A 15,394-nucleotide genomic window follows, 5' to 3' on the forward strand; every position below is an offset into this window, starting at 1 on the left:
ACATGGGAGCAGAGTAAACCGTTATGGCAGGATGCCGAAGTTTAAATGACAGCGTCAGTCAGAGAAACAGAGAGCGAGCATGGAAATGAGCAGAAGATGTGGCAAGGGTGTTAGGGTGAAGATAGATAGATAGATAGATACTGTAGATAGAAAGATAGATAGATAGGTAGATAGAGTACTGTATTAATCCCATCTTGAAATGTAACTAACAGTAGCTGAAGAGCTATGAGCAATACTTATCAATAATAACTTAAATAAGTGGGAGAATCTTTGATGTAAATTGTGCACTGCGCAAGTACTGCATAATGAAATGTAAAGTATACTGTCACTGTAAAGTTGTAGCGCAGTTTTTGATCAGGGTGAGAGGGTTTGTATTGGTCTAAGTTTGTTAGGGGGAAGCCTCCCGAACCACCGTCCTGACACAGAGGGGGATGGCAGCTGGCAGCAGGGACCTCCTGTAGCGGTCCTCATCACGGCGGAGCTGGATCAGTCTTGTACTGAAAGTGCTCCGCTGTTTGACCGGGAGGTCGCTAAGAGGATGTGAGGAGGAGCCATCATTGAGCTGAAGTGCAAGTTAACCAAGTAAACACCCGCGAGTAGTTCACAATTGACCTGATGTCAGCATAGGTGATTTGGGTTGGTTTACTGCATTCATGTATAATCAATGATTTTGCAATTCATTATCTTTACAGTGGCATTTTAAATGACTGCATAATTGAAATGTGTATCTGGGTATTCTGACAAAGAGTAGAAGTTATGTAGCTGGTAGTATTGCAGAAGTAGGCTGTTGTTAGGCTGTGAATGTTGTTTTATGCTAGCTGCACATTATTAGCCAATACAGAAAACAACACAGGGTTATAATTGTGAGTTAATGATACAGTATATACACAGTGGTCCACTAGGAGTTTAGTGATATGGTTTGCTGATTGTTTTGTGTGTTCCTGCTTGTAGTCGCAGATGGGCAGAAGCTGTGATTACTCTGCCACGAACAACAAGGCCACATTTTGGTATACCCAAGCAGCTTGTCAGAAAGCTTGGATGTCAGTGAAAGAGGTGGCAGTGGTGAAATCTGCCCTTTTTCCATCCGTCTTCTCTTTCCCTCTCTCACAGATGGTGACAGCAGTGGCGAGAGAGATCTTGTTCTGCGAAACGCCATTGAATATTTACATGTCTCTATGTCTGGGACAGGTAGCAGAGCTATGGCACACTGGAATACGATATAGAGGGACTGAGAGTTAAACAGCTGGTATAGGAATATAAACTTTGACCCAACTGAAGACTTACAGTTCTGCTCAATAACATAACATTTTGCTAAATCTACGACTCATTTGATATAGTCACAATGAATCACTTTGCCTTATCGTTGTGATAATAATAGATAAAAAAAACACTGATAGAATATCTGTGTTGATAACAATCGCTGCTCATTGATTGTACCAGGTAGCTTAGCCTGTGCAGTAGATAACTTGAAGAACAAAGTACAGAGTGGCGTTTCAGGGGTGAAAATATAAAATGCCTTTTGATATAGATAAGTCAGTGTTGTGAAGTCTTTAGAATCCCTGCTTGTAGTGGAGCTCCCCACCATTTCCTCTGATGTGGCTTCAAAAGGGCCTGAGGAATCAACAGTCTCCGGGGAGGAAGTCATTTGTGATTCAAGCAACTCTTGAACACATTACATGTGCTTCTTGGCTCCTCAACATTTCTGCTATAAAATCAAAGAGGAAGTCCTACGGTTCTTTATACGGTCCTCTTTCAATTTTAAACAGCATTTTAGTGAATAGCATACTGTAGTACATTTTTATAGATTAGTGAGTCGGCACTGCAGAAATCTGTCTCATCATGAGAAGATACTATATGGACTCTCTTCATTCCATATGCTTTAACCGGTTTCACAGTGTATTCCAAATTTCCACTTTATTGTTGATTTTGAGAATATAAATGCATCATTCTTAAAATGTGTTAAACTTGTCTTAGTCCTAACTAACTAGTGCACTTGCATTGTTAACATAAAGAGAACTGCATGTAACGCTACAGTATCTGTGTAGCAAAGAAGATAGTGTTGTCATTGAATATCATTAAATGTGTTATAATGTGTTGAAAAGTAATGGAAAATCACAGAAGAAATTCATTTTTTGTGGTGCACATCCTTTGCATCTATGCTGCAGAGCTTGAAAACATATGGCTAAGTGTAGGCTACATTTCTCTCAGTTGTAGTTGAGATTTTTATGTTTGCAGAAAGATGCACAACTCAGCATTTTCCAAATTAGCTGTACAAGGACTTTTAAAGGGTGCTAACGTTGTTGGCTTTATTTCCTCTGATTCTAGACAAAATGCTAAATGTGGAAAAGATGATGGGCATAAGCTTAGGCTACCTAAAAACGCTTCCCACTTTTCAGATGATGATATGGGAGCTTGATTTGGTTTGGCAATGAATTCCTTAATTGAAATGGTCATTGTATGACTCACTAAGTCCCCGTTTGTAAAGAATTTAACATCTTAAAACATCTTGACTTTTCGAACACTGTAAATATTTCAAGTCGTTTGAACCCGCATCTACGAGACATGTTATTCCTGCAGCAGGTGAACGCAGCATACAGTTTTTGCTGACATGTTCACATGACCTCTCTGGCCCCATGACCTCATGGTCCCGCAGTTGTCTGACAACATGAAGAGAAACACACATCGATGGCGATGATAACAGCTGTGTTCGGTTTGAAGCCCAAGCTGTGGTCACACAGCACAGACTGAGTCGGAAATGACACATTATGTGTGCTTGTGAACCAGGGGCGATTCTAGGATCAGACCTTTACGGGGGCTCGGCCCCTAATGAGAATGTGACACGGATACAGTGCCTTGCAAAAGTGTTAACCCCCCCACAGGTGCTTTAAGCCCTTTGAACCTGCAATTGTTTGTCCTCTGTCACTAACAGACAAGTTTGCAAACTCTAACTTGAAACACCAAATTTGATTTAAAAAAATAATAATTATAAACTATAAACTATATATATTATAAACTATTATTATTGTTATTTTTAGGGAGGGGGGGCGCTGAGATGAAATTTGGGTGGGCTTGAGCCCCCCTAAAAAGGGTCTTAAATCGCCCATGTTGTGAACGCTCACACAGGAAAGGCAGTGGCAGTCCCTTTTCTGCGGAGCAGCGTTGCTGTGTCTGTCTACGGGACTGTGGGAGCAGAGCTGGGACGCGCCGCATATGTAATGAGCTCTCATCAACTCCGGCAGCAGATCACAGATGAGCTAATACAGCGGCGACGCGAAACAACGTGATTTGACGCGAATTTTGGCTCGGCTCACATGTCTTCATTCCGTAGACCTACTGACATCGAGTCTGCGATTGATTGCACGGTTTGATGGATCCAGTGTGACGAGTCAAGATTAGAATCCGTTATTCCTTTAAACGAATCGGCGTATCTGTCTCTAGTTGATATATAGAGGGGGGGAGAGGAGAAGACTGCGTTGGTTTTATTGGATCGGATGCTGTCCGTTGAGTCCCTGGTAACCTTCACGGTGTTCCCAGCAGCCGCTGTCCGGCAGGCAGGCAGGCAGGCAGGCTGTTGTGTGGACTCGGAGCTGTCCGCGGTGCTGAAGGTCGGCTGTTTCTTCATTCTCAGGAGCTGCGAACATTCGCCTCGTCACCACATTATAAGGATTTAAACGCTGCGATCTTTCCGCACAGGCACACCGTTTTCTCTCAGCGGCACCATGGGTAAGCTGAGTGAGCATGAAGCTGCGACTGCATCGCGTTTTCCACCGGTCATTTTGCTTGTCAGAAATGTGACCATCTCAGCACTCTCGGGGTATATGTGCTGCTATAATTCATGTCCACAAACGATTTCAGTCGCATACGCCCTTTTGAAGATTGAGCATAATATGTCTAGCCTATTTAGTGTTTCTTTGCAATATTTTTCCGACATTTAATTTTGCTTCCAAAAAATGACATACTGTATGTTGGTTTCAGGGAGCGTGCGTCATGTCTGCTCATCACATCATTTTTTTTTTTTTTACCATGTTTATTTAGGTCTGAGAGAGGCTAAAGGGGGATGTGGGTCTGACAGTCATGAGCCATTTCTATGTAAAGCCGCTGGATCTCTACGGTATTCCCCTCCTCTTCCTCGTGTCTCTGAACTTCAAAGAAGGGACATAAATATTCATCAAGTCTATTATTATTACTGGCGCGCACACTAAAATTAGAAGCTCATTAAAATGCAATTCACCACGTGCAGTCAGCGTTGGAGCATGTGAATGTAGGCGCTCCTATTTCATTCTAATTGGCCGCCAAATGAATCACACCAAAATGCCTTGTAAACTTTTTTTATTCTGGAGAACTGCTCCAAAAGTCCAAATCCACCCAAAACAAAACATATTCTTGTATTTATTGGATTCAGTTGAATTACAATATGCATCTATATTGTAGAAAACACAAGTTAGAGGACAAATCTATTCAGGACCATTTTTATACAATGTACAATGCTCCTCAAAATAATATATATCTGATTATTTACCTATCTCGATATTCCTTATTCATTGGCCTACATATGCATTCCAATGTGTGTCATTGCAGCCCATCACACCTGTGTAGCCCCCAGCTGTGGCAATAATTTGCTCGGGAGTGTATTGGATGGTATTCTTTCCTGTGTGCTTAAGCTGGACTCATTCCAGACTGGGATGTTCTGAGGAACACTCCATTCGCTGAACAATGAGTCTTTAATGAGTGGTTCAATTCACCTCAGTCCAGGTGAAGGAGAGAAACACCAAAGCAATATGATACCTATGACAGGTCATTTACTGCCACATCAATATTGCAGCATGTGCCATCTCCAGGCTTTACTTTAGTTGCTTTTCAAGGTCTTTTGGCCTTCTTTAGTTAGCTGACAAGAAACCTTGATGACAGAAAGTTTGATGATATGCGTCAACTCTCATGTAAAATGAAAGTGTCACTATCACTAGGCTCTCTCTAAATTTTAAACAGCTTCCTGTGAAATCAAGAGAATCATTTTAGCAGTTATATTAAAAATACTGTAATGAGTGAATGCAAAAATGTCATTGATTTAATTTAACATTGTAGCCGGCTTTCCATTTGAGCACACTGTGATATGCCTGCAAGGATACTGCTGATTCACTCTGGAGCCTCTGTTAAGTAATGTTGTAGTGCAGTTTAATGGCCACAAGAGAGAGCTGCTTGACCTGTGTATGTGTATGTGTGTGTGTGTGTGTGTGTGTGTGTGTGTGTGTGTGTGTATGACTCCCCCAGCAAAATTTTGAATGGAGCAGACAGGGGAACATGTATAGTACATTGCTGCAAGGGTACATTTTATTTACTATGTGTAGCATAGCATATATACTGTTGGGTAGGACTAGTCACCACAAAATAAGCTGATTTTTTATTTAAACCACAACATATTAGACAGCTATATAGGAAAACATCATTTTGGAATAGATAAATGTTTAACTGTCAAAGATAGTCTGTCCTTCAGTGGCGTCATTGGCTGGTATATGTTTTGCTATTCTCCCTCTTCTAAGCAGACACACATATTCCACACATATTTTGGAAGATTATATTCACTGGTATCACTTAAAAAACACCCTCGGTCTGAAGAAAAAGTATTAGAAAGGAAATTATTTATTGATCCCATGGCACCGGTGTTTGTTTCCCTTAATTCAGTGCCTCAGTAAAAAGCCTATAGTGCATTTATAGAGTAAATATATCTTCCTGGTGTTTGCACTGTGTGTGCAAGGGGGTGCTAGGTTTTTAGCTTTCTATTTTTAGCTACAGGTTCAATGACTATGAAATGTGCAAACACAGGGAGAAATGGCCCTGCCCAAGGGCTGCAGCCCCCCAACCCCCTGCCTGCGCTCACCCGTGAAGAGTTAAGCTGAAGGGAAGTGTGTGTGTGTGTGTGTGTGTGTGTGTGTGTGTGTGTGTGTGTGTGTGTGTGTGTGTGTTTATTTGAAGAGTCTTGGGCAGAATGGCTGCAGTAAAAGTGAACATACCTCTGGCTGTTACAGCTGCAGACAGGGGAACATGTATAGTACATTGCTGCAAGGGTACATTTTATTTACTATGTGTAGCATAGCATATATACTGTTGGGTAGGACTAGTCACCACAAAATAAGCTGATTTTTTATTTAAACCACAACATATTAGACAGCTATATAGGAAAACATCATTTTGGAATAGATAAATGTTTAACTGTCAAAGATAGTCTGTCCTTCAGTGGCGTCATTGGCTGGTATATGTTTTGCTATTCTCTCTCTTCTAAGCAGACACACATATTCCACACATATTTTGGAAGATTATATTCACTGGTATCACTTAAAAACACCTCGGTCTGAAGAAAAGTATTAGAAAGGAAATTATTTATTGGCAAAATTTTGAATGGAGCAGACAGGGGAACATGTATAGTACATTGCTGCAAGGGTACATTTTATTTACTATGTGTAGCATAGCATATATACTGTTGGGTAGGACTAGTCACCACAAAATAAGCTGTTTTTTTTATTTTTTTATTTAAACCACAACATATTAGACAGCTATATAGGAAAACATCATTTTGGAATAGATAAATGTTTAACTGTCAAAGATAGTCTGTCCTTCAGTGGCGTCATTGGCTGGTATATGTTTTGCTATTCTCCCTCTTCTAAGCAGACACACATATTCCACACATATTTTGGAAGATTATATTCACTGGTATCACTTAAAAAACACCCTCGGTCTGAAGAAAAAGTATTAGAAAGGAAATTATTTATTGATCCCATGGCACCGGTGTTTGTTTCCCTTAATTCAGTGCCTCAGTAAAAAGCCTATAGTGCATTTATAGAGTAAATATATCTTCCTGGTGTTTGCACTGTGTGTGCAAGGGGGTGCTAGGTTTTTAGCTTTCTATTTTTAGCTACAGGTTCAATGACTATGAAATGTGCAAACACAGGGAGAAATGGCCCTGCCCAAGGGCTGCAGCCCCCAACCCCCTGCCTGCGCTCACCCGTGAAGAGTTAAGCTGAAGGGAAGTGTGTGTGTGTGTGTGTGTGTGTGTGTGTGTGTGTGTGTGTGTGTGTGTGTGTGTGTGTTTATTTGAAGAGTCTTGGGCAGAATGGCTGCAGTAAAAGTGAACATACCTCTGGCTGTTACAGCTGCTTGACCTGTGTGTGTGTGTGTGTGTGTGTGTGTGTGTGTGTGTGTGTGTGTTTATTTGAAGAGTCTTGGGCAGAATGGCTGCAGTAAAAGTGAACATACCTCTGGCTGTTACAGCTGCTTGACCTGTATATGTGTGTGTGTGTGTGTGTGCGCAGAATCTTTGCGTCTATGTGGTCTATTAAGGAATGAGGGATATTACAGTGTCCTGTCAGTGTAGATTGAGCTCACACTGTCTTTGGCCTGCTTCCCTAGATGTACTGTTGGCAGCCGCATGCTGTGTGATGGCTCTGCCAGTGTGACTACAGACAGAAAAAAAGTGTAATGAATGAAACAACATGTTTCTGTTACTGTCTCACATCTGGTGGGATACAGCATGATTAGATTTTTCCTTGAATTTTGGTTATTTATAAGATATCTGAGAGATTTGAGAATTTGTTCAGTCATTTATAATAGCATGATATAACAATAAAGACCATATGTTGTATGAATCCATTTTGCATCCTTGCCTTAGGCTGCTTCTAAGAAATAGTATTGCTCATATTCCACATGCTTCTCTATCCATTGATGAAACTCTTTAACCTCCTGGGCCCACGTAGCTCTTTCATATCCCTCTGGATAATCTCAAAATGTATCAAACTCAAAACAAGGCTTCTTGTATTTTGCAGTTCACGTAATTTTTTGGACATAGGAGTGACATTTACCTTAGTTTTGCTCTTCTGTATCCCTTTTTCATTCTGACTCTGTTCCAACGTGCAAATCAAATCCAGATATTAATGTCTGAGGCTCAGTGTGCTCAACATCTATTTTTTTTAATACTAATATGCTATTAGGTATTCACTGATGAGATAAAAGAGCTTGACATGTGCAGTTCAAGGGCTGAGAATGTGGTTAATTACAGTATTATTGGCAGACCAGAGAGGTGCACAGCAACTGACTCTATGTTAATTGCAGTTTGGAGGGGTAAATATGTAGGTCATATGCTGCAGTTTTCTGTAAAGGAACTGGGCCGTTTGAGAGAGAAGGACAGCTTTGTTGTAATTAACCACAGATGATACATAATCTGTTTTATGAATAGAGCTCAAACCGAACTGAAAGGGTTCATGTGAAAATAAAATGCTATTAACACCTAATAGTACCATTATTGATTTGATTGTGGGAACCATAACAGATTGGATACGGTTAGTAATGATCCTTTAATCATTGCTGCAGAATTAGGCTAAAATAAAAAAAACATCACTCAAGTAGGAATCTTTTTCACATGAGTTGGGAACTGAATTAAGATTCGAAGTGGCTTGTATGTGCCCATCCACCACCTCCATACCCTGCCATCCATTTCATGTCTGCATTTGATGTAATTGCTACAATATGGATGGTAGATAGATGGCAAACTAAACCACTTTTTAAATCGGTCCATCTTGGATGATTTCTATGTATTAATAACCTGTCTGATCTGATAGGATGTAAGCTACAAGTGTCCCTGTCTGAGGTGGGGTACCTGCAACCCCCTGGGGCCCGTGGTATCTAGTAACGTGTCGGCAGACACCCCGTGTAAACTACTGGAGGTGCTGAAGCACCCTAGCAGGCCAGAACCTGCTGTACTGTACCTGAAGCACAAATCCAACAGAAGGAAAGTAGTGCCTGTTTCTAATTGCCCTCTCCATGTGATCATTCCATTTTGAGATACATTCTTCAGACTTATTTTCATTTGAAGATATAATGTCAAGCAAAATACAGTTTGTGTGCATGCTCATACATGTGTTCCATAAGTGTATAACTTCCAGGTACAGGAAGTGAAAAACTGGCTCCCGGGTCTTAGCTGATGACTCATGGTTCACTGCATAGCTCTCACCATGACCCCAGTTAAAGAGCCAGTCGTGGCCTCACTGGCTCCACTCCTCTGGGACACATAAAGCACAATTTGTAGCCTCCCTGCTTCCATTGTGTGTCAGTATTAATATAGGCCAGTACATGCTGCCTGTGGTGTGATTGTTTTTGCACGACATTTTACATTTTAAAATAATTCATCATTAGGGGTGCCTCGATTTCAATTTTGAATCGAAAATTGATCGTAATGAGCTTTCGATTTCGACTATTGAAATCTATCGAAGCAGCATTGGCGATTCCCAGTGTTTTTTTTCTCTCTCCACCCCGCGCCTAATTGCGCATGTCCGAAGACAAAACAATGTAGCTTCCCGGTTGGTATCATGCGGCTAACGACACAGGGTAACGCTAGCTTACCGGTAGCCTGCAGCTGTGCTTTTCCAGACACAATGATCACTGCCGGAGTCAGAGAATCCTCCTGCTTCCCTGAAGTCACCGGTGTGGCAACATTGCAGAAAAAAAATAGAAAATTGAATCGTTTGCTTTAAGGTGGATAATTCTATCTTCCTATTTACTCACACACACACACACACACAACACACACAGAGAAACAGATATTAACAATCGCGACTACCGCACACACTGTACTTGTTGCTGCTATCTCACGCTGTTAGTCTGAGGAGGATGTAGCAGCCAGCTGGGAGCATAACAAGGGAAGTGTAATGTTGTGGAAGTTTATGAAATTGCTCCGAGATTTCGTACAAGCCAGTAAGTCACTAGTTCAGTGACAAGCAGATGATCTCCCACTGACATCCCACCCATGAACACTGACATGTTTGATGACTTAGCCAGCCACACTAAAGGCTGGGGACTGAATCTTGAGTTGTGTAATTGGATGACTGCTTTTTCTTCCGCTCCAACCGGACACAAAATACAAATTCTTATTTTTTTATCCGTGTGCTAGTGCAAAGATTGAACATGGCGTGCTACAGGTTGCCAACCCCTGTGATGACTTGTTGGGTTTCTTCCACAGCGGTTACTGATCTGTATCACCCTGTGCTTCAGGTCCAGCCAGCCACTGAGATAAGCAGTTGTGGTTTCGGCTATGGCTACAAATCCAGCCTTTGAACAGCTGCAGCCACTAACTGTACCGACCAGCACAGTTTAAGCGAGTTCAGTTCATCTAGAAATAACATATCAGTCAATTTTAATTTGATTCAAGACTTACTGAAAGAAAAAAAAAGTCGAGCTACAGACCAACTGATGGTGGCTGATGCAGCATTCAGAGCTCGCTCGCACTAATAACAGTAATGCACTGACTCAGCACTGGGACTGTAAAGCCAGGGAGTGTGGTGGTGGTGGTGGTGGTGGGGGGAGTAGCTCTTGGCCGCCCTACTGGCTGTCTGGCCTGTCAATCATTTGGCAAGCTCCTAGACACACAAGCCTAGAGACACACACAAGCTGTGTTCGAAACCGTTCCCTCATTCACTCACTCACTATTCCCTATATAGTGGTGTATTACATAGTGAACTATATAGGGAATGACTAAACCAGATTTTGGACACTACACTGACATTTTTTCTAAACATCGTTGCGTCAGGAGATGCGCCCGTTGTTTGTGTGACGGAAGCGGGCGCGCCCAGCGTCATGTAAACAAACAGAAACACAAATACTTCCAATACGTCCCTGAAACAAACCGAGCACTCAGGAGGATAGTAAAAGGTTGTATATATGTTGCATGTTAAATATCCACTTTTCCTTTTCAGTTCTCGCGGTGACTTCTGCTTCTTCTCCTCCTCTGGGAAAACACGGCCGCGTTGCATTGTGGTATACGGGAGTAAACTGTAGGGTACATTGTATGTACACTCAAATTATCTGTGCATTTTGGGTATTTTATAGTGGACAATATAGTGAATGAAATTAACCGCTGAGAATTCGAACACTACTACAAAATGGCGAACACTATATAGTGCACTATTTCCGTGATAGGGAAAGGTTTAGGACACAGCTGTAGATGTAACTTTAAGTTGCTCAGTGTTAACGAGACCGGCATGGTCACCTGGAGCAGGCCTGAGTGAGACTCAGGTTTCATTGTACCTGATATCAATTGATACACATAAAAAACATATAAGTTTTCACCACAGGAGAAGTCAAGACGGAGTGAAGAGCTTTTCAATGCGGCGTTTGTGTTTGTCCTTGCACATGTGTGTGTAGTGATCAGGGCTCCTGTCTGCTCCTGGATTTATGAGGCTAATGTGGTGAGCTGGCTGCTGGGACTGCAGTATAGAGCAGATAAAGGCACGACATCACAGAGCAGTAAAAACCTCCATCTCTCCGGTCCTTATAACAGAAGGAAAACGATACTGTTCTTTCCCATTTATCTCACCAAAGTGCTACTCTACTTACTGTACCCTCATTAAGTCTCTGCAGTCGGTAGTCATGTAGGCTCTGAACTTTTGCAGTTTGCTAACCAGAAACAAGATTTTAATACTAATGTACTGCATCATAAGGAATAAGAACATTTGCTGATGTTCAACATGGAAAGGACATTTGATCGTACTAAAAGATCTGCAGGGGATTATCTAGACTCACAGATTAAAAATGTCTAATAATAATAACAAACTAAACCAATTTTACCTTTAAGTTAAATCAAAGGCTGCTGCATGTGTAAAATATTTCATATTTCACTTCATCCACATGAATTGTCAATACTGTTTATGAATATTGTCGCTGTGGGGTGAAAACTCAAAACTCCAAGTTTGTTGATTTCTTCTGGAGATTTGATCAAATCTGACAAGTTATACCTAGTTTCTGAAAAGTTGACATTTTAAAAATGTAAGATTTTCACCCAGCAACAGCGATATGCCTCAAAGTTAGCCTACGTGTTACAGCTTCATTACAAATACCCAAATCACTCCATTATAGCTCATCATAGGTTATATAAGGCAGCCTCTCTATCACCACCCCGACATATTAATACGTCCCTTTTCTTCCCTGCAGGTTATGTGGGTATGCAACTTGTGCCGAAAACAACAAGAAATCCTCACCAAATCGGGGGCGTGGTTCTACGGCTCGGGGCCTGGTCAGGTGCTGTTTGAGGGTGGGCCGCAGGGGAAGAAGGCCAAACTGCAGGACCCGTCCCTGTACCCCTACCAGGGAGCCTCAGGGGACTTGACACCAGCGTCAGACAGAAGCAGACCTCACAGCGGACTCCTGCCCAGACAGTCGTCCCTTGACAACGGATCGGGGCTGAGGTACGACGCACCCATAGACAGGTCAGTTCTACTACATGCTCCACATGAGTAGTTTTTTATTATGGTGTAAAGTCAAGTAGATTGCTTAATCAGGGATTTATACATCACAGATGTAAAGAACATATGATATGATGCCACATGAAGGTGCATGGACGTAACTGCGTAAGATCTTTTTAGCATTACCGCTGAAATATGTGGCCGTTGTATAGGTAGTGCAGAACTGTATTTCAAGCCTGGCATAAGAGCAATGTCTCCTAGCAAGCTAGTCAAGGCCCCATATAAAACAGCTTGTACATGGAGCCCATGAGGCCTATAAAGAAGACAGAGACACAGATACTGTATGTTGCACTAACTCAGCAATTCTACATCTATTCTCAGTCATCCACCCACTCGCACACACACGTGCACGCATGCACGCGCACACACACACACACACACACACACACACACACACACACACACACACACACACACACTCACACACACACACACACACACACACACACACACACACACACACACACACACACACACACACACACACACACACACACACACACACACAGATGGTTTGAGCCAGGCTAAGCTAAGATGGGGTGCTGGAAGGTGACAACAACATTTCCTTTTCAAACTTTAACAATGATTTGTCATCAGGAATGTTTTAAGGCCAGTTCAGGCACTGCAATGCTTGGAAATTGAGTAGAAAAGCAAGAGCAGGCCGGATTTCATTGCAGAACATTGTGTTCTATTTGTCATATGCACAAAATGCCCCCTCTGAGTAGCAAACTCTCAGTTGCTGACAACACGGACATGCTGTGTTTGTGAATCTTTTATCCCTTTGCCTATTTCATGATACTGGTGTCAAATAAGGTAGTTACTTTGATATCCACATGGGGGCTCCTTCCTCTTTCTTCTTCCAAAGAGAGGAAGAGAAGCTTGTAGTCAGTATCTATACACTCTCTACAAATGTACACAGCAGAAAGGCAGAGAACCATTTCAGAAAACTTCTCTTATGTCCCTGTTTGCGCCTTCTCAGATGTTGGGTAACAGCATTTATAACAGCAAGTGCAACGTTGGACTATACTTAAACTAGACTAGACTTATATGTTGACATATACAGGATACTTAAGATACTGCTTCTTAAGAATGTCTAAAACTGTCGTCAGTTTGGGACAAACAGTGATCAGTAAAATAAAATGACTAAGGTCACATTGGCAGCGGTAACCTATCACGCACATTATAGGAGAGGTGCAGTAGGAAAGGAGGTGAATTTGACTCTATCCCAATCTAGCCCATGTCCCTGTTCCTATCCTCTGCTGACCTTGTAAATGTACACCTGGTGTGCCATACCCCCAACTTGTCTACCACAGGGACAAACCAGCATGCACAAGCTTGTGCCCACAGTCACACATCTTTGGAGACACAACTCATTCGTTCTGCGTCCTCTCTCTGCCATTGCAACCTTGTATTTACTTCTTCATACACTTAGATCCTGCAGAAATTGGAGAGCTCCTGGGAGAAAAAAATACCCCTATGTTTGGTTTAATTGCCTGATGTCTTGCTCCAAATGGATGTTTTGATGGATATAGCCCACATACCTAGCAGTGAGTGTTGGAGATAAGTGTACATACTTTCAGTGCTTTCACAGTGCAATAAGGCTGCTGTGCAACTGTGACACATACTCAGAAGCATTGCTATAACTCCAAAATAGACATTTATTTCTCCCCTGTTTTGGTAAAATGGTGTTCCTGTGCTATCCTTGTTGTCCTCATCCATTATGTTTCTGTACTCTGAATCCACACTGCACAGTAGCACAATAAAGAGCTGAGCATCATCTGTAACTGCAAATTGTAATCAAAGTTACACTACTATAAACCTTGACGATTGATGCAGGTTAACAATATTTTGTGTCTCAGTGCAACTGGAGTACATTATCCATTTTCTCCTCAAATGGCTGGCTACTTTAAGGTGGTTTTAATGGATGATCAGACTGACTATAGATCAGACTAGATCAGACTGCTCCAAGCATTTAGTCATCCAGTCACTCTCTGTTCCAGTCCAGGCCCTTGCCACTGTATATTAATTGATTGCATGGCGAGGTGGATGTGGTACCGGGGAGCAATTATTGCTTTGGCATTGCTTACATATGCAGTGACACAACAGGAAACTGGCTGTCTGGAAATTCACGGGATAATGCTGATGATTGATAGCACAGAGTCCATAAATAGAACTCCCACTGCATAAGCACCAAAACCCACTTTCATTAATCTCAAAGAATGTTTAAATTAACTCCTGGATCTGTTCTGCTAAAGAAAGGAGGGGAAAAAGCTGACAGTCTATTTATAAGGAGAAATAACTTGGGAAGGCTTCTAATTTATCTTGGTCTCAGAGGTGTCATTTGAATGAACACACAGCTGCAGTGTTGGGTGAGGCTGACAAAACAACAATGATTATACTGGGATTGGAATTTCTTCAGATTCTGCATTTTTTTTTTTAACACATTCAGCCGTTCAGCCTGCCAGCTATGTTAAGCCAAAGAGGAAGAGGAACACACTGAGTCTGGACTGGCCCAATCCAGTCCAGCTTTGCACAGTTAATCATTGCTTAGTCTAACCTATAGCCATCTCAGTTTAGTCCTATTCATTCAAACAGGCCCCATCTTATGCTTATATTTCATCAACCAGTAATACAACACTGCCATACAAGCCTTAAAGTTATTTCACCAATTAGTTCACATTGACATGGAGTTCATTTTTTTCTAGTTTTCATAGTTTTGGTCATCATTCCTATCATTTAATATAACGTTTACTGGCAAATTATGATATGATGATGCTGCAACTTCCACAACTCCAGTGTGCAAGCAACACGAGTAGTCAGACATTTGAAACAAATCCTCATTTTAACTAAGTGAACATACCCAAATCATCCATTATGATTGTCCTTTGCATTGTGAATCTGGGTTAGATTTGTGTACAGCTACAGTAAGTGCAGTAGGTAGTTGAAGTAGGAATTAAATCTAATGGATGCTTACGACCGACAGTTGGGGGTAATAGCAGTAATATTCAACTTTTTACCTTTAAATAAGTGGTTTGTTTGATAATATGGTTAGTCTGTGAACATATGTGAAACGTATTGCCTTCATAGTGGCCCTGTGCACTCAGTTGTAAAGC

General features: G+C 41.6%; 1 protein-coding gene across 1 annotated transcript in view; it reads left to right on the top strand.

Annotated features, from left to right (window-relative positions):
• The window catches only part of rims2a (regulating synaptic membrane exocytosis 2a), a 174,526-nt gene that overhangs the window by 35,079 nt on the left and 124,053 nt on the right, over nucleotides 1-15,394 (top strand). The window contains exon 6 of the mRNA XM_078253724.1: nucleotides 11,971-12,245. Coding sequence (XP_078109850.1) covers nucleotides 11,971-12,245 — 275 coding nt within the window. The remainder of the gene's footprint in view (nucleotides 1-11,970; nucleotides 12,246-15,394) is intronic.

Source organism: Sander vitreus, chromosome 6 (assembly GCF_031162955.1).
Source record: "Sander vitreus isolate 19-12246 chromosome 6, sanVit1, whole genome shotgun sequence".
Classification (NCBI taxonomy): Eukaryota; Metazoa; Chordata; class Actinopteri; order Perciformes; family Percidae; genus Sander; species Sander vitreus.